This window comes from Penaeus monodon, chromosome 42, assembly GCF_015228065.2.
Source record: "Penaeus monodon isolate SGIC_2016 chromosome 42, NSTDA_Pmon_1, whole genome shotgun sequence".
NCBI classification, from domain to species: Eukaryota; Metazoa; Arthropoda; class Malacostraca; order Decapoda; family Penaeidae; genus Penaeus; species Penaeus monodon.
Window position 1 is genome coordinate 16,650,518 of NC_051427.1, and position 20,000 is coordinate 16,670,517.

The 20,000-nt window shown below is 34.0% G+C and overlaps 2 protein-coding genes across 2 annotated transcripts in view; one reads left to right on the forward strand and one right to left on the reverse strand.

Moving 5' to 3' along the window:
* Window positions 1-8,060, forward strand: part of LOC119599357 (ubiquitin-associated domain-containing protein 1-like) — a gene marked incomplete in the record, with an annotated part of 16,820 nt that extends 8,760 nt beyond the window's left edge. Inside the window, 4 exon segments of the mRNA XM_037949115.1 lie at window positions 3,721-3,934; window positions 5,065-5,163; window positions 5,371-5,503; window positions 5,825-8,060. Coding sequence (XP_037805043.1) covers window positions 3,721-3,934; window positions 5,065-5,163; window positions 5,371-5,503; window positions 5,825-6,519 — 1,141 coding nt within the window.
* A 5,855-nt stretch (window positions 8,061-13,915) lies between these two features.
* Window positions 13,916-20,000, reverse strand: part of LOC119599349 (PIH1 domain-containing protein 1-like) — a gene marked incomplete in the record, with an annotated part of 38,626 nt that continues 32,541 nt past the window's right edge. Inside the window, 1 exon segment of the mRNA XM_037949105.1 lies at window positions 13,916-14,046. Within this exon segment, the coding sequence (XP_037805033.1) occupies window positions 14,011-14,046 (36 nt within the window).

Sequence of the window (20,000 nt, forward strand, 5' to 3'; positions counted from 1 at the left end):
AGAGAGAGAGAGAGAGAGAGAGAGAGAGAGAGAGAGAGAGAGAGAGAGAGAGAGAGAGAGAGAGAGAAAGCAGGCATTTGGTCAATGTTATTATTATGTCTGACTTGGAAACAGCTGATATTTTCTTGGATCCACTTAATTTTTCAGATAGAGATAGAAATATATTTGAAGAGGCTTTGATGAAGCAGAGCAAATTTAGAAAGGAATCCTGTCATTCTGAGCAGTAAAAATAGACAGCAGTTATAGGAAGCTAATGATTCGTGCTATATTAACAGAAAGCGGGGCAATGGAGCTAATGGAAAATAAAGGAATGAGGGATAGAATGAAGGACAGACAGACAGAGAACATAGAATATAGAGTATAGATAAGTGGATAAGAGATGAGGAAATATGAGAAAACATTTTGGAGGTTGTGGCCTGGGAATATGGTGTGCCTCTGTGTCATCATCAAGGCTTTTCACCTTTCTAACAGTAAGGGCACATGTAACCAAAACTATTGACTTTGTTAACTCACTCATGACGGGAGCTCACAGTGCTATATTGATCTGTGTGCCAAGGTGCATGCACAGTCTGCTACTTGAGAAAAAAATCAGGTGCATGGGAAAAATAGAATTCTTCCACTCTTTATGCATCTTCACTGTGGCATACCAAATATTTTAGGTAATGAGGCTAAAAAGGCAACTTATTAGGGGCTATTTTTCCTTATTGAATGCAGCCAGTGCCAAACAAATATTGTTTTTTTTTTTATACTAAAGAGTAACTTTTGAAGAAAATAGAAAGTGAATGAGTATTATTTCTCAGGCCTAGCCTTACCTTTAATACTTTTGCAGTGAGTCTCATTAAGTGATGCATGCTTGGGTGATAGCATTTCCTGTCAGTCAGTGTTATGATTTTCTGGCATGTTTAACCTTATTATCTTCCCTAATTCCTTGCTCGTTGTTGTTGTTGGGGACCTTAGGAGAAGGAAACTGAGGCCCAGCATAGGGGATCACCCCTACCTTGGACCTCAGCCCTCACCTCAAATAATTTTGCGTGGTCTTTTCTTCTCACCCTTTCCTTTTTTTCTCTTCATCATTCTCTTCTTCTGTCCACTTCCTAAGGTGTGAGAGCCGTGATGAAAGGATGAAATGCTGGCATTGTGTCAGTCATAAATGGTCTCTGGGAGCCATGGGCACAGTAATCCCTTGGTTAATTGTCTAGCCCTTTCCCCTCATGGGGATTCTGAGGGGTAGACTGTTTCCTCTCCCCATATATTTCATGCTCACCATGGCGCACCCTTATTAGGAGAAGGCTTGCCCCTTCATCAACTAGCCTATCTAAATTTGATTTCATTGGTTTCCCGACCCCAGCTTCTCCTTTGACCACTGCTCTGACTGGTTCTAATACCCCCTCCTCAATGTCTGCGATCACCTTTATCCATTCCGAAGCATCCACCCAAGAAATTACTCAACATTCAGAATACACCCCTTCCTCTCTCCCTACATCCTCCACTCCATCTTCTACTGCACAGTCTTCTTCATTGTCTATCCCCCATCCCCCCCTTATTACTACTCTTCATCCTTATTGCCCTCCTTGTCCTCCTCCCAACAGTACTACCTCCTATCCGTGTCCTTCTACTGCTTTCACCTCTACAAACCTTTTGAGTACCCTTTTTGGCCCAGTAGGGGGATCAATTCTTTGTGATTCCCCCTTACAGCCCCGTACTCTCAATACCCTTCTCTTCCAACAATATCTCCAAAAACAGGTAGGCAAAGTTTCCTTACACAGTCATTCTGATTGTTCATGCTTTGTCACAATTACATCTGAGGCTCAAGCTCATGCACTATCTACCCTGATTGACCTCACTGCCAAACCTATTCCTGCCCAGTCTCACTCCTCCCTTAACACTTGTACTAGAACTGTTTCGGTCTCTGCGACTGATTGTCCTGTCTACAACAAGGGCTGGTCAGACTGTCAAAATGACTTGCTTGCATGCCTCATCGACTTGATGCAGTGGCATTCCAGTACTACATTGTTCCTCCCAGAGGCCAACATAAGTCCTACACCAATATTGCCAAGATTAGCTTCTGTCCACATAACCTCCCCCATGAAGTTTATATTGGTAGAGTGTCCTGCTCTGTCAGACCATATCAACCTCTTCCATGTCAATGTTAGAAATGTTGGTGTTTTGGCCACCCAGCCAAACACTCACTCCACAGCCTGCTGCCCTCTATATGCCCAACCTAGCCTGACTGTTTAGATTGCTCTGTTCAGTCTTGCATGTGTACCCATAATGTGGTTCCCATAATGTATTTTATAGGAGCTGCCGTGCTTACTAGCTTGAATCTGAGGTAGCAGTTCACAGATTCAAACTAGGCCTCACTCTATGTGAGGCTAGACAAGAAGCACACTGACAAGGTTTTTACTCTTTCTCTGCTCGCCCCTCCCATCTTCTCAAGAAGTTCCAGCAAGAAGTATCTCTTCCCTCTTCTCTGAACCATCCTATCTCTACTCCCTCTCTCCCCCAGTCAAATTCCTTTTCCAGTCTAAAACCAGATACTCCAATCTCCCACTTCCCTGGTACCTATCCCTCCTCCTTCTCACTCTACTTGTCGCACCAGACAATCTAAACATTCCACTCCATCCTCCTGTACCACATCCTCTCCTACACCCACCTCTTCCTCTGCTCCTTGGACATCTATTCCCTCTTCTCCTCCACATAAAAAAAACCTTTGTTTCTTATATCTCCCCACCCAAATCCCCTCCAGAAACTCTTAAAGTCCAAAAGTTCATAAACATAACTCAAGAGATGAATTCACTCCCTCATCCACCCTCTAATCTCTCTATTCCTCACTACCATTCTATCCTACAGCATTATCCTGATTGTTAATTAATTTCCACCCTTTTTGCCACAATACTTTACCATTGTGCTATATGACCATTGATATCTAGCACATTTATCTCTTCAAACCATTAACTGTTAACCATTAACCTTATTATTATAGACATTTGATCATTAAGCTTTGCATATCCCTAGGGATGTGGCAGACATTTGAGAGTTAAAACTGTATTCCTTTAGAAAACCATTGTTGTAGAGAACAATGTCCCTATGTATCTGAAACCAAAAAGATATTAAGAGAATTGTAGGAGCATTACAATTACTATTTCAGTTTTATACTTATTTAACACCTCAAGATTGACCATATTAGCACTGTCAGTGAGTCCTGACCTTGTCCAACCTTAGACACATTGCCAGTGCAACAGAATGTGGACAGCAAATTTACATAAAACACTAATGAAAACTGCAAATTTTGCCTATATTAGTTTACAGGATGGAATATGAAATGAAGCTATGTTTTTAATGATAATTGATATTGACTCTGCTGAAAATAAATAATAAACAACAACAGTCAAGGATGCTCACATATTATTGCCACTAACTTCAAATATACCTATCTGTGAGGGTTGCACTGTTAAGTCTAGGGTGTGTCAGAAGAGCTCAAGATATAAAAATGGTTATGCCTTTTATTTTAGATGGAAGACATAGCTTTTGAAGAACATTTCAATGTAGAAAACATGGAGAGTGCTAGTGTTGGTAAACAACCAAAATTTAATAAATATCTCCCAGCAGTAACAGTCCTGAAATTTGAAGTTCTCTCACTGTACATTATTTTGCCAGTGAATCATGATATATACTACAGACATTTATTTATATATATGTATATATTTTTTTTCCCCTTAGAAATGTTATGGAGGCAATGGAATGGCTTTTAGAACAGGGCAACAGAAGCAGTAGTGCAGCTGGCAGTGATGAAGTTGATGCTGCAAGCAACAAGATGGCCACAGAACAAACAACAGCACATGCTACAGTTTCTTCAACTTCCACAGATATGTCTGGGGATCCAGCCAAGAGGATATTGAACACTTTCTTGCAATACCATCGTAAATGGTTCCAGGTTTGTTAAGAATCCAGATTTTTATATACTTTGTGAACTTATTCAGGTGTATTATATGTTTATGATTTACGATCCACTTTTCATCATAATTACATTGATTTATAACCCTTTGCCGACGGGTGGCATTTACGCACATGCCATAGCATGACGGGACTATCTGCCGGCGGCATGTATGTACATGCCATGGTGTATGTATGGACATGCCATGAGTTTTTTTTTTTGTTACAGTCATGGCAAAATATTATTTTTCTGCCACTGAAGGTGTGATTAAGTCATTTTTAACACTTTCTCATTTTTACTTAAAAAAAAAAAAAAAAAAAAAAAAAAAAAAAAAAAAAAAAAAAAAAAAAAAGCAACACACCAACTCCTTGATGCCGCACACTGCTTATTTTATTCAGACTATAGACTGAATAATGATCAACTATGGAGTCTATATAACAGCAAAAGTCTCGATTTATCAGGAAATATGGCAAATAGAGACTTTAGAAAATAATGAAAACTGAAAATACAACATATCCTCGTAGTATTACGAAGAAACAGCATGGGATGCTGGTATTTGGCATGAGTGGTCGCGCATGCTAGGGGACGATATAAGCCCCTGGCAGCGAGGCCCGGGCCACTATGAATACTACCCCTCGGGAAAGGGATAAACTTGGCATACCCATAAAATGATCTTCCAGAAGAAGCAAATAGCGTGATATAGGGGTGTGAAAATAAAGGTCAAATGAGTAATAGAATGTATTATAAAAGATGATTCATTTTGTTTTTTCAATAGAGAAAGGTGTGAATCTCTAAGAATAATTCCAAAATGCAATATAAGGAATCAGAATTTCGTGGTGATGTACTGAAATTAAAATTACACAACTTTATTGTAGAATTATTCAATACCATTCTTTTGTCTTCTTTAATTAGCAGTTTACACTTCCTTGAGGGTATTCTTCATCTGATTTTTGTGTTAGGCTCAGTTGAAAACACTTTCATGTAATTGCCACCCTCATAAACCCAAAGATGCTTGGCCTGTCTTGTAATATTTAAGTATATTCATCAGAGATATGACTGCAGTAAGTTTATCACACTGAATGGGATAAATATATGCCAGTATGTAATAGACTTACATTCTTACATTACAGCCCAACATGCAGGTCATGGAAAAATTAGTAAACATGGGTTTCAGTGAAGAGCAAGTCACTGAAGCACTTCGTTGCAGTGGAAATAAGCAGAATAGTGCAGTAAGTACAGAACCTTCTCAGTGTCATGTAATTATTGATAAGTTGCTAATAAAAAGAGAAAAGTTTTAGGAAAAACTAGTGTAGACAAGTTTACCTTTTGTATATGTCTGTCTCTCTATTGGTCTCAGTGTCTGTGTATGTGTGTGTTGACTGGCCTTTTGGCAATATCTGTGTAAAAAAAACTAATTATGAATTCCACTTTTTCAGTGTGAGTTGCTGTTGAGCAACCGCTCAACAATGCCAGATGATCAAGGATTGGAACGAGATTCACCAATTATCTCAGCCATTCTTGCTTCTCCTGTGATACAACTGGCACTACCAAAGCCAAAAACACTTTTAGGTAAGATAATATGTCATTCTGTTTCAGTTTGTATACCATGTTATGGCATGGCCAGCCTTGTTCAATTTTGAAATTACCTTTTGGAATATTAACAAACTTTATGGTAGTTTTTATTGCAAAATGTAGTAATTGTGTATTGTGTAATGATTTTATAATTATAGATATAATGTGTGATAAACATTACATACATTTTGTGGCTATATAATGTTGTTTCGTTGTATTTAGCTTCAACATTAGTTATCAAGTAATTTATATGAGTGTTGATATATTGAATATATTAATATATAGACACTAATACTTCCCATCTTTTCTGGGTTTCAGCTCTGATGATGTTGTTTGAAAGCCCTAATAATGCTAATATGTGGTTAAGTGATCCAGACACACACCCAGTTGTTAGCCAAGTACTGAGGATTTACCATGCAGAAAAGCATTGCCTAAGTCACAATCGTCCTTTAGCATCATCAGGACCAGTTGATCCACCAGCTGTGTCACACGCTCTAGGGATCATAAGAGTTGGTACTTCTGTGAATCCACCTGCACTTCAGCAGTCACAATTTGCCAGTGTAACATATACTCAGCCATTTCCCCTTAGCATAAGAAGTGCAAGTAGCAATGGGATGGCAGGCATGAGAAGCACTAGTAGTAGTGGGATGACAGTTGACCAACCATCACATTCACTCACCATGTCACCTGTAGCTAGGCGAAGATCATCAGCAGGACCATTGCCTACTAGTCTGCACATGAATGCCTCCCCAGGTCCTCCATCTATTCATAACTTCACAGCTGTTCGACTAAACCCAGAAGAATCAATGTCTCTCTCAGGGTCGCCAGTCAGGGCACGGGGCGGAGCTCGTAGCCTTTCTGACCTGACAGGGAGTCAACCAACTTCAGAAAGACAGTCTTATGAAACCAGTGCAAGACATACACAAAATTGTGTCAGTCCAATTACATCTATAGGTAGTAATGATGTAGAAATGGAAGATAGGACTGATTCTCATGCTATGGAAACAAAGTGAACATCAAAATTCAGTGTAACTTTCATTTAGCTTTTTTAACCCTTTGAATGTAGATGGCAAAGATACATGCTATGTCCACTGTAATTTTAGTTTATTAATTTTTTACATATAGATGGCTCCACAAGTGCTTAATCACCAAGGAGTCATTTATTAGTTCTTCATATCTCACTTGTTTACCCATAATCTTGATTTTTGTAAAGATCTTTTTTTTATGAATTAACTATTTTTAACATTAGTACTTTAAAGACAACAATAAACACAATGTCATAGATAATAACAGTGCCACTATTAATAACATAAAAAACATTTACCCACAAATTCAGGAAATGGGGAAATCGGGAATGGTCATTAGGGCCTACTAAGTGACTCCAAGTGGCTGATCATTTGTGGAGCCGTCTGTGTGCAACAAAATTAGAAAAAAAATATAGTGGACAGTACATAAACCCATGGCAAATGGGTTAATAAAACAGTTCATCTTTTATTGAACTGAGATACATTGTTTCTATTTATTGTTAAAAGTTTAAAGGACAATGCCTACAGTGTGTCATAACTATGTGCTTTGTGTAAATTCTCATGGAACAGAAGCTAAATCCCTTCACAGTGTATCTTCATCTTGACTGCTTTAACCCTTTCTTTGCTTCATATGGGTATATCTGCCAAAGATGTTCTTGACTGCCAAAATTATCATTATGGTTATTTTGATATCAATTGTACAGCTGGCCAATTATAGTTGTATATATGGCTTTATGTATAGCTGTAGCTCTCCACATAGCTAGGTAGCTCTATATATAACTATATATACTATATATGATTGTATTGCTCAATAACTCTGTGTAGCTCTATAATTCTATACATAGCTATAGCTCCATGTGTATATCTAGCTCTATATTTAGCTAAATCAGTCAGTTGATCTGTGGGCTAATGCTGATAGGGATGCATAGTTGCATCCACCTTTTGTTTCCATCCATGAGGGTCCCTCAAGGGGAGAGAACAGGTGCGTCCTTGGTCCTAGGTTGTGCCAGGGTCCTCCAACACCCAAGGATGTTTCAGGAGATAACATGGTGGCCTGGATTGTCCTTGGAGAAATAACCATGTGCCCCATGCAAAAACACCTCTTTTACAGTTAAAAACATTGGTAGGAGTGTACACAGGAATAAGAGACATGAAGCTATAAGCATGCTTCAGTCTTAGTTCCATTGTATGCTGAAAGCTGGAATCTGTTGGTGAGGTTATAGCTACCCCTGTAGAAGGTTTCATCCACTATGGCTCAGCCAGTAAAAGGTGTAATCACCTACACAAATTGTGCTGCTGCCACATCCCCTCACTTCTGAGAGAACAGCCACCTCAAGTCTCAACTTTTCTATTCCCTTGATAGCAGCTGTGATTGATTGTCCTGCCACAATGAGTAGATGATCCAGGCACCCAGTGGATGGCTTGTCTGAGGTTAAACCTACACACACACACACACACACACACACACACACACACACACACACACACACACACACACACACACACACACACACACACACACACACACACACACACACACACACACAAAAAAAAAAAAAAAAAAAAAGAGCTGGGCTAAGTGACTAGTTGGAGAGTCATTGTCTTCCAAATGATTAAGACAGTTTTGGAAGAGGACCATGGGGTGATTTGGCAGTTAATTTTAAAAATTCCAATGGTAGATGTATCCACTTGTGGCACTAATGTGTGAAATTAATTCTGCAATTAAAGGGCAGACACACTAAATGACCTGCTTTCCCTTGGTGTTGGGTCTATGTCTACACTGTATGCTTGCGTTTTAAAATAAATGTGATAGGTCAACTTGAAGTACTACCAGTTCTGTAAAACAAGAAAAAAAATACTAATGGAATGTAACCAGCTTTTGTAGAATTTACTGTCATATAACACATAGTTAGTTGCCACCTCAGTGAGTGATTTGCTAATAGGAAAGTTTATTAATAAAAAAAGAAAAGCACAGTCACTGTAATTTTTGGCCTGAAGGATTTGAAATACTGCTACAGTGAAAAAAGAAACAAGATCTGTGAAGGTTGACTCAAATTACTGTACTCAAGTGGAACGCTAAAAAGTTGCTGTTGAGAAGTATATATTTTGGTTCCTTTCTTCTTATAGCAATATTTCATTTCAGGCATAAATGTATGCATGCGTACACACACACACACACACACACACACACACACACACACACACACACGCGCGCACACACGCACACACACACATACACACATACATACATACATACATACATATATATATATATTTACATGTATATATGCATACATACATACAGAAATTCATGTACAGTAAAACTTGCTTTTGACAAGTAATTGTTATACTGAAAAAGCTTGCTAAATGTAAACAATAAAAACGGAAAAGAACTGTTCAGTTACTGTTGGTTTGTTGTGCATTCTGTATCATGTAAACTTTTCTCCCTTGCAATATCAGTCACTTGCTAGCTCATATGTGTTAACACATATTAACACTACACTTTATACGTGGCTAGTTGAATGTCCACCTGTGAACACACACTTCATAGAATTGATACATGTGTATGTGCTTTGTTTTTTGTGGGACTATTTAATGTATTTGGTGAAAGGTGGTGGGGTAGGCTATGTTGAATTCAATTTCAGCATTTTTTTTTTTTTTTTTTTTTTTTTTTTGGGGGGGGGGGGGGTTGCTTTACTGGTTACATACACATGTACACATTTCCATGGAACCCCCTCCACACACACACACACGCACACACACACACACACACACACACACACACACACACACACACACACACACACACACACACACACACTTCTACACAAGACTCTGTATACGCTTGTACACTAAATGACAATTTGAAACCATATCTGTAAAATCCTCTATTTGTATTTCTACTGCATACTAATATTAAAGCATAGTTTATTTAAGAATGTGTATGTTCTATGATACACACAAATACCCATATTGAATGTTATTATGTGACAAAAAAAACAAAAAACAAAAAAACTAAGTTTGGTCATTCCTGACATGATTTTTCAATACTTGATTTCCTTATGATTTTATTGCCCTGTGAACAGTTAATGTCATAGATGTCTGCATCCATGGAGTTAGATGGCTTTCTCCAGACTTGGATGTCACTACCTCAGAAAATATTACTAATTAAGTAAAAGAAAAAAAATTGTCAGCCAAAAACTAGGAATATCAGCATACAGCATTCTATAATGAGTGTCAGTGATTGAGGTGTGGGCCTATCTAGGCCAATCCAGATTTCATCTGTCAGTGCAAGTGCATGCTTTTTATTATCTTCACTAAACAAGTTACTACTTTTCAGCACTTCACTGTTCCAGATTTATAGTACTTTAAAATGATGCATTGCTAAAAACTTGGATTTGCAGTTTAGGAGAAGTGTTAAGTACAAGTTAAATGATAATTGCAAGTCAGTTGGGTGTCACCGAGAACACACTCGTTACTACCTTTTCAACAAGCTGCTGCTTCTCAGTCGACATGTGTAATAAAACTTACTCATCACCTTACCGTTTCTAAAGAATAGTTTTTTTTTTCCATAATCAGTAAATTTTGGCAAAAATGTAGTAATAACAGGGCTGGTAACCAAATGTAAGCAAACCCTGGTTCATATTGGTTAAATACCATAAGCTATTATCATTACAAGTTTGTTGCTAAAGACTTCAGTGATATGTGTATGAGTAACAGTGTCACCAAACCTCATTATATGATAAAGTTTCATATGCTTAAATGAAAAGGTTTATAATGTTTTAAATTTAATTAATACTTGAAATTTATTAAGCTTGCTTTCTTCTTTTGTAACTTTTTACATCTTGCTCTCAATTTTCTGTCTCCGCTTTCCCTATTGTGCATGCACATTCTCTTCCTGACAAATAAAAATTTTTAATTTTCTGCAGAGGATACATGAATGAAGTGCTGTTATCAAATATTGTCCTATATATTTTATAATCAATTGAATTCAAACACTGAATATCTAAATACATTGTTTATAGTCCCTGGTTAGTTAATTCCATGATAAAATTAAACAAATTTAGTTGGTGAGTGGGAACATTGATAAACAGAGCAAATTGTGTGTGTGTGTGTGTGTGTGTGTGTGTGTGTGTGTGTGTGTGTGTGTGTGTGTGTGTGTGTGTGTGTGTGTGTGTGTGTGTGTGTGTGTGTGTGTGTGTGTGTGTGTGTGTGTGTGTGTGTGTGTGTGTGTGTGTGTGTGTGTGTGTGTGTGTGTGTGTGTGTGTGTGTGTGTGTGTTATTTTACGGTCTTAAAAGACCTGAAATTTTTTACATCAATATTATTTGACACTGGAATGGCTAAAATGCAGCATATTGGAAATCAAATGATCAACTTGTACAGTTAGACAGAGTGAGAGTGTAAATATACTGATTTACAAAAATGTTCAATATGATACGAAGGGTCTTGACACCTTCCATCACCAGGAATGCAATATAATGGCAGGATTATGAAAAAAAATTATGTAAATAATACTGTGAATGGTTATTTAAATGTAGTTATACTCATGTGATTTTTATTTGAAATCAAAAGCTTTTGCTTTGGACAAGTTCATACAATATTCTGTATTCAGAAAATGTCTCCTTAGAATTGCCTTAATAATTTCAATAAATTTGAAAGTGATATATTGTTTTAATCAATAAAAATTTTCTAAAATATACCATAGTCATGAGTAGTGGTTCACTAAAGGCCTTTGTGTAATAATTTAAAGATTATTTAATAACCAAATGAAAGTATATTAATATAATATGCAGTGTAACTACAGTGCATGATTTATCAGTTGACTGGTTTCTAAGTTATCATTATGTATAATAGCTATAACAGACTAAATTTACTGGTAATTCCATGAACAGGTTTTATTATACATTAGAAAATATACCTCAAGCCAATATATCAGTGACTAGTACTCTAATGAAGTTTACATATTGACCTTCTTGGGGGAGTTGTATGTTGCACGAGTATTGACCATGTTGCATCTGTCTCTGCAAAGATCAGTGATCTAGACTTGATATCCTTGCTATGCACCGTGATTACTTCAGGGGTCTTCTCTTGCTCAAGCCCCACTTTGACTGAATGTTAAGTGAACAACAATATACTTGTTCGTGCAGACAGTGTACAATGATATGCAAGTGCAGCAACTACAGCTCAGTTAGTGGATGGGACTTTTATTTAATCCTTTAATTTAACACTTTCCTTCCTTTAATAACATTTGAAAAAAGGGAAGAGGTCAGTAGGTGGTTTTTGATTTTCTTTTGTCCATTTTGTATATTTTTTGTGAATATATTTTTAAACCTTCAGGCTGAATTTTCTCGTCTCCAAATCCAAAAATTAACATTTTTATGGAATATATATTTTTTCTTAAAAATATTTCATCATGCATTCTACATGGTCAGACCAGGGCTGGGTGAAGGTGCAGTGCTGGCAGTTTTTTTTTTTTTTTTTTTTTTTTTTGGGGGGGGGGGGGAGTTAATTCCATGAAAGGTGAACCAACCCCCACAGTATAAATCTGGGTATGTTTCAGAATAAGAGTTATTCTTGTCAGGGTTTTAGGAATCTCTTAAGTTTAACAATCCAGTAAATTAGTCCTCACTTTCCTCCAAACAAAGCAACAAGAGACAGAACTTATTATAAATTAATAATTGACTGGGAACCCTGTCATCATTTATTTTGAAGGCCTTAATCAAAAAAACATTTCTGGAGGCATTATGTTTATATAAGAGAAATAGTACCTTAATTTTTTTTTTTTTTTTTTTTTCTATCAATGCATTTTGTAATGTGTGTATTGCAGCCATAACACAGAATTAGTGTCTAAACCCTTGCCAAAATATCCAAGGATTTTAAAAATTATGAAATTTCAAGAGCATTGTTGAGCTGCATTTGTAAGGTCATTGATAAAAATATTTACAAAGCACTACATGTATTTTCTGAGCCCCTTTGTCATATCTGAAATAAATCAGATGCTCTATGAAGTATGTTAAAGAAGTTGGAAAAAAAAAAAAAATTAACTGTGATATTGGGATGGGATGTTTACACACTGTTCCCTGTGATTTCATTTTATCAATTTTGTTTACACATAGATGGTTCCAGAATGCTTTCTCGCCTAGAAGTCAATTACTAGGCTACCTTGCATCTTCAGAGATATTTTTTTTATTACTTTTATTGTTCAAAATGTAGTAATGTACAGAATAACAATATTAACATAAATGACATTTACCTAGCATTCAAGGAATAGAAGCTAAGATCAAATAGGCCTAGTCATTGACTCCTTGGTGACCAAGCAAGTATAACCTAAATTGTCAAAGCAAAACTAATGTGGCCAGTGCACATATTCAGCATCAACTGAAAGGCAACACTGCATGTTAGCTCATTAGGCTAACTTAATGAAGGTAAAATTGTTATTATCTTCCTGTGATTCTATCTGTTCATATCATATTACTATATGTGCAGTCCTTCCTGTATTTGTGTTAAATTTAATGTAAATGTACTGGTAATACAATATTGCATTAATGTATTTAATTTACCTATATTTCCTAGTTGATTTATCTTGTTTTATCTCTTATTTTACCAACATTCTAGTATTTTATAACAAAATATGAGTGTTTCACAATGCAAATTACAAGGCTAAGTCTAACATGACAAGTTACTTGCTCTTTATCTTTTGAATACATATAATGTTATCATTAAACCATTGTAGTATACAACTTCATTATCCTTCCATCACTTCTCAGGTTCACTACTGTGCCTGTGTTGAGTTGCATCTGCACATTGTGTCACTTCTCATTATTTTCATTAGATAAGAACATTCATTGCATTGTTAAATACTAAATGTAGTTTAAGATATATATATGAAATAGTAGATATTCAAGGAAGTACCAAAGACACCCTTATTTCTTAATCAAATGCAGTATTTTTTAATCAAGTGTACTACACATATTTATTATTACAAAATAATGAATTATCTTCAATGAAGATATTAATGTACAAAAAGAAAGACCACTATGCTAACCAACCTTTACAATTAATTAAAAGAGATCCTACAATGACAAGATGTCTGACCAACACGTGCTAACTGAAAGGAGATGGGCCCTTTGTATCAGCGGGTGATGGGTCTTCTGGTGGTGGCTCAGAGAAATTTCAAATATTCACTCATTTTTCATTTTAGAATTTATGTTACATATGTCGGGGTGTCACAATTACACAATTTCACAAGGTAATAAAGAAATACCAAAGAAGACAAAAAAAAAAAAAAAAAAGGAAATGTGAAACAAGAAATTACACAAACAGAAACATACAAAAAAAAAAAGACAATAAAAAAGAAAAAGAACAGGAAATGTGAAACAAACATTTTCAATTTTGTTTTTATTATTTTTTTCAATAATTGTACACAGTATGGAGATAATACACTTATAAAATGAGTAGATGATGTGAAGAATACTAGGCTATGCATGGAGAATTGGGACTCTCACAAGAAGCATCTGGAAGAGAATTTCTTCTTTTGCATTTCAAAGATTCGGATAAAATTTCACTACATAAGAGGAAAATAAAATATTTGACATCACATACAAAAAAAAAAAAAAAAAAAAAAAAAAAAAAAAAAAAAAAAAAAAAAAAAAAAAAAATATATATATATATCATATATATATATATATATATATATATATATATATATATATATATATATATATATATGCATATATATATTATATATGTATATATGCATATATTGTATATATGCATATATATTTATAATGATATATGCATAATATATTATATATGATATATATATGCAATTGCATATTATATGTTAATATATGTATATATATGCATATATGTAATAGCCTATAAACAGACTAAATTTCTGGTAATTCCATGAACAGTTTTTATTAATACAGCAGAAAAAATATAACCTCAAGCCATATTATATCAGTTGACTATACTTCTATGAGTTTATCATATTGACCTTCCTTGGGGGAGTTTGTAATGTTCACGAGTATTAGACCATGAGTTGCATCTGTCCTCTGCAAAGATCAGTGGATTCTAGAACTTGACTATCCTTGTTATGCACCATGATTACTTCAGGGGTCCTTCTCTTGCTCAAGCCCCCACTTTGACTGAGGGGTGGTGTTAATGAACAACAATATACTTGTTCCGTGGGGGGGGGGGCGACAATGTACACTGATATGCCAGTTGCAGCAAACTACAGCTCAGTTTAGTGGATGGGACTTTTATTTAATCCTTTAATTTAACCCGTTCCGTTCCTTTAATACATTTTGAAAAAAGGGAAGAGGTCAGTAGGTGGTTTTTGATTTTCTTTTGTCCGTTTTGTATATTTTTTGTGAATATATTTTTTTAAACCTTCAGGCTAACTTTTCTCGTCTCCAAATCCAAGACAATTAACATTTTTATGGAATTATTATATTTTTTCTTAAAATATTTCCATCATGCTTCTACATTGGTCATAGCGTCAGGGCTGTTTAAGTTGCAGTGCTGGCAGTTTTTTATTTTTTTTTTGTTTTTTTTTGGGGGGGGGGGGGAGTTTTATGTCCATGAAAGGGTAACCCAACCCCCACAGGATAAGATCTGGGTATGTTTATCAGAATAAGAGTTCATTCTTGTCAGGGTTTTATGAATCTCTTAAGTTTAACAAGCCATGTAAATTAGTCCCTCACTTTCCTCCAAACAAATGCACAAGGCAGACAGAACTTATCATAAATTAATAATTGACTGGGAACCCTGTCATCATTTATTTTGAAGGCCCTTAATCAAAAAACATTTCTGGAGCATTATGTTTAGTATACAGAGAAATAGTAATCCTTAGATTTTGTTTTTTTTTTTTTTTTCTATCAATGCATTTTGTAATGTGTGTATTGCAGCCATAAACACAGAATAAGTGTCTAAACCCTTGCCAAAACTATCCAATGCATCTTTAAAAATTATGAAATTTCGAAGAGCATTGTTGAGCTGCATTTGTAAGGTCATTGATAAAAATATTTACAAAGCACTACATGTATTTTTTCCTGAGCCCTTTGCGGCACATGTCAGGAAGGAATAAGGGTTAAAGATTATTTTTATTCACGGGGAGCTTTGTGGGGAGCACGGGGACGTGACACTGACTTGAAGCTTGGCGTTTGGCCACAGCCCAAGTGGCTTAGGCAAGGCAAGATCGAGGTGAAGTGTTCTCCCTGATGCCCAAGAGGAAACGCGCTGAACCAAAGCGGCGTAGAAGATGGGGAGGTCCCGGTGAACGACAGACGCAGAGCAAGGTAATTGTCGGCAAAGAATGAAAAACCACGGTTCGAACACACATCAGGATTGGCCGGTCGAGTTTACAGTAACAAGGGTCCTTTTGTCATAGTCTGAAAGAGTACATCAGATGCTCTACTGAAGTATGTTACAGAAGTTGGAAAAAAAAAAAAAAATTAACTTTTATGGATTGGGATGGGGATTTTTACACACTGTTTCTCCTCGTAGAGCTTTCATTTTATCAATTTTTTGTTTACACAGAAGATGGTTTCCAGAATAGCTTTTCTCTCGGGCCCCTAGAAGTCCAATTACTAGGCTACCTTGCATCTTCAGATATACTTATTTTTTTTATTACTTTTATTGTTTCAAATGTAGTAATGTACCGAATAACAATATTAACATAAATGGACTTTTTACCTAGCATTCAAGGAATAGAAGCGAAGAATCAAAATAGCCCCTAGATCATTGACTCCTTGGTGAGACCAAGCAAGTATAGCCTAGAATGTGTCAAAGCCCAAACTAAGTGTTGGCCAGTGCACATATTCAGCATCAACTGAGAGGCAACACGCATGTTATCTCATTTAGGCTAAACTTAATGAAGGTAAAATTGTTATTATCTTCCTGTGGATTCCTATACTGTTCGATAGTCATATTACTATATGTGCATCCTTCCTGTATTTTGTTAAATTTAATTGTAATGTGCTGGTCCTACAATATTGGCATTAATGTATTTAATTTACCTATATTTCCTATTTGATTTATCTTGTTTTATCTCTTTATTTTACCCAACATTCTAGTATTTGATAACAAAAATATGAGTGTTTCACAATGCAAATTACAAGTTCTAATTCCTAACATGACAAGTTACTTGCTCTTATCTTTTGAATACATAAAATGTTATCATTAAACCATTGTAGTATGACAACTTCATTACCTTACCATCACTTCTCAGGTTCACTACTGTGCCTGTGTTGAGTTGCATCTGCACATTGTTAGTCACTTCTCATGTAATTTTCATTAGATAGACACATTCAATTGCCCCCATTGTTAAATACTAAATGTAGTATAAGGAACATATATATGAAATAGTAGAAAATATTTCAAGTAAGTACCAAAGACACCCATTATTTCTTAATCCAATCAGTATTTTTTAATCAAGTGTCACACATATTTATTATTACACAATGAAATGAATTATCTTCAATGAAGATATTAATGTACAAAAAGAAAGACCACTATTCGTAACCACCTTTACAATTAATTAAAAGAGATCCTACAATGACCAGAATGTCTGACCACCACGTGCTAACTGAAAGGAGATGGTGGCGGGCCTTTGTATCAGCAGGTGACGGGTTCTTCTGTTGGTGTGCTCAGAGAAATTTCAAATATTCACTCTTTGTTCATTTTAGAATGTTTATGTTACCATATGTCGGCAGTGTTCCGACGATTACACAATTTCAACAAGGTAATAAAGAAATAGCCAAAAGAAGGCAAAAAATAAAAAAAAAAACAGGAAAGTGTGAAAAAAAAGCAAATTACACAAAACAGAAACAATCACAAAAAAAAAAGACACATTAAAAAAGAAAAAGAACAAGGAAATGTGAAACAAACATATTTTCAATTTTGTTTTTATTATTTTTTTCAATACATTGTACACATATGGAGATAATAACACTTATAAAATCGTAGATGATGTGAAGAATACTAGGCCTCATGCATGGAGAATTGGTACTCCATCACAAAAGCATCTGGGACAGGAGAATTTCTTCTTTTGCATTTCTCAAAGATGTCGGATAAAATTTCACTACATAAGAGAAAATAAAATATTTGTGAACTCACATACAAAAAAAATGCAAAAAAAAAAAAAAAAAAAAAAAAAAAAAAAAAAAAAAGAAGAAAAATATATATCATAGTAGTCTATATATATATAGTATATATATGATATATTAGTATACTATAGACTATATATAATATATATATATATATGCATGCATATATATAAATATATGTATTTTATATAGTGCATATATATATGTACAAAATATATATAGATATATATCATAGTATTTATATATATATATATATTGTAACTCGTATATATATCTATTATCTATAATTATATATGCATGTATATAATATTTATATATGTTTATAATATGTAGATATATGCATATATACCTTGTAAATATATGCATATTATATATTGTACTATCATATAATGATTGTTATTATATATATTGCAATATATGTATATATTTTATCTATATAGATCACAATCTGAAGGGTATACTAATGTATATATTCTGCATATATTGTATTAATGTTATATAGTATAGCTACTGGGTGGCTATGTATGGTATATATTATATTGTATATCTATGGCATATACTCTTAATTCTATGCATATTATGTACATGATTCTACTATGCATGCCTCATGTATATAATATTCATATAGTATAAATATATGCATACTATATAGCCTTATGCATATATATATCATCGCATAATGCATAATATCTACATATATGCATTCTACTACTGTACATAAGGCCTATTATATCTCTACATTCTCCCATGATAAATCATATATGCATATATAGTACTACATACTCCTTGCCATAATATAGTATACCTATAAGCATATATTAGATAAGGCAAATAATTGCATATTATTATTTATATATCATAGTTATTTTTTTCTTATTCTTACTTACTATTATCTTGTACCTATATATATGCTATCTATTATGATATTATTAGGTTCGGTGCTTATATATATTAACATTTATCTGCATATTTATTATATAACTCTATATTGCATATATATATTACGATTTATAGTGCCATATATATATCTACATATATTTTTCTTATTATCTTTTACATCATCTTATAGCATATATATACACATATCTGCCATATATATATACCTTTATTAATATTATTTATCCTTCTATAACTTGTCATCTATACTTCTACATTTATCTATTTATATTCTCTTCCCGATTGTGTATTATATACTATCTGCTATATTTTTATTATTATATTACCTTTCTTCCATGTATCATTTGTACTCTTATTACTTCCATATTTTATTGTCATCATTAATCTCCCTCTTTCATGCCTATATAATTATCATGATCTATTACCTACTATGCATTATTTCATCGTTCCATCTCTATTATCTATCTATGCATCTATCTTATATCCATCTAATGCCCTATTATATAATACATTATATGCATATATCTCTACTATTATTTTAAGCATTTATTATATCTATTCTACTGATTATAATGCCTACGTATAGTATTCTATATATTATTTTTATATAATTTATATATTATATTTCCTAATTGCCATATATATTATTATTCTCTGTTATATATTTCTGATATATTATAGCCATATCTATGTATGTTACATTATATGTGTATCTATATCTGTGTATATTGCATATATCTGTCTTATATGTATTCTATATTGCACTTTTATATAGTCTTGTACTTACTTTGTTATATTATATTTCATATTATGTATATATGATCTATCTTATACCTCATATGAAGATCTTATCTGTATATTCTTCTGTATATATGTTTATATGTATATTTATCGAATGCATCTGTTATATGTATATCCTAATTCATTTTCTATGTTTCTCATTATATTGCATTATCTGTATATATTAGGCATTATATTGTTATATTGTGAATCTTTTCATATCTGTATATCTCTTATATGCATCTACTTTCTATTGCCATATATTGTATATTATATTTTTCTGCATCTAGTCTTATCTCATGGCATGTAATCTCTAATTATTATTGCATATAGGTATTATATAAATTGTTTATATTCTATTTGTTCATTTTCTTTATGCATATCTGTATATAATATATTGTATGCTGTTCAATGTCTCTATATACATCTCTTTAATCATTTTTATACTACACCTTTATATTTATATATGTAATATTTTTACCCCCCTTGTATATATATCATTTATATTTACTTCTTATCTTATCTATTGCATTATCTGTCTATATTATTATATTGCCATATTATTGTCTCTTTATTTCTATTGCATATATGTTTGATCTTGACATATCTTTAATTTGATTGTATCATTATATCTGCATTATATGTCTATATGTGTATAGTTATTTCCCTACATGACATCT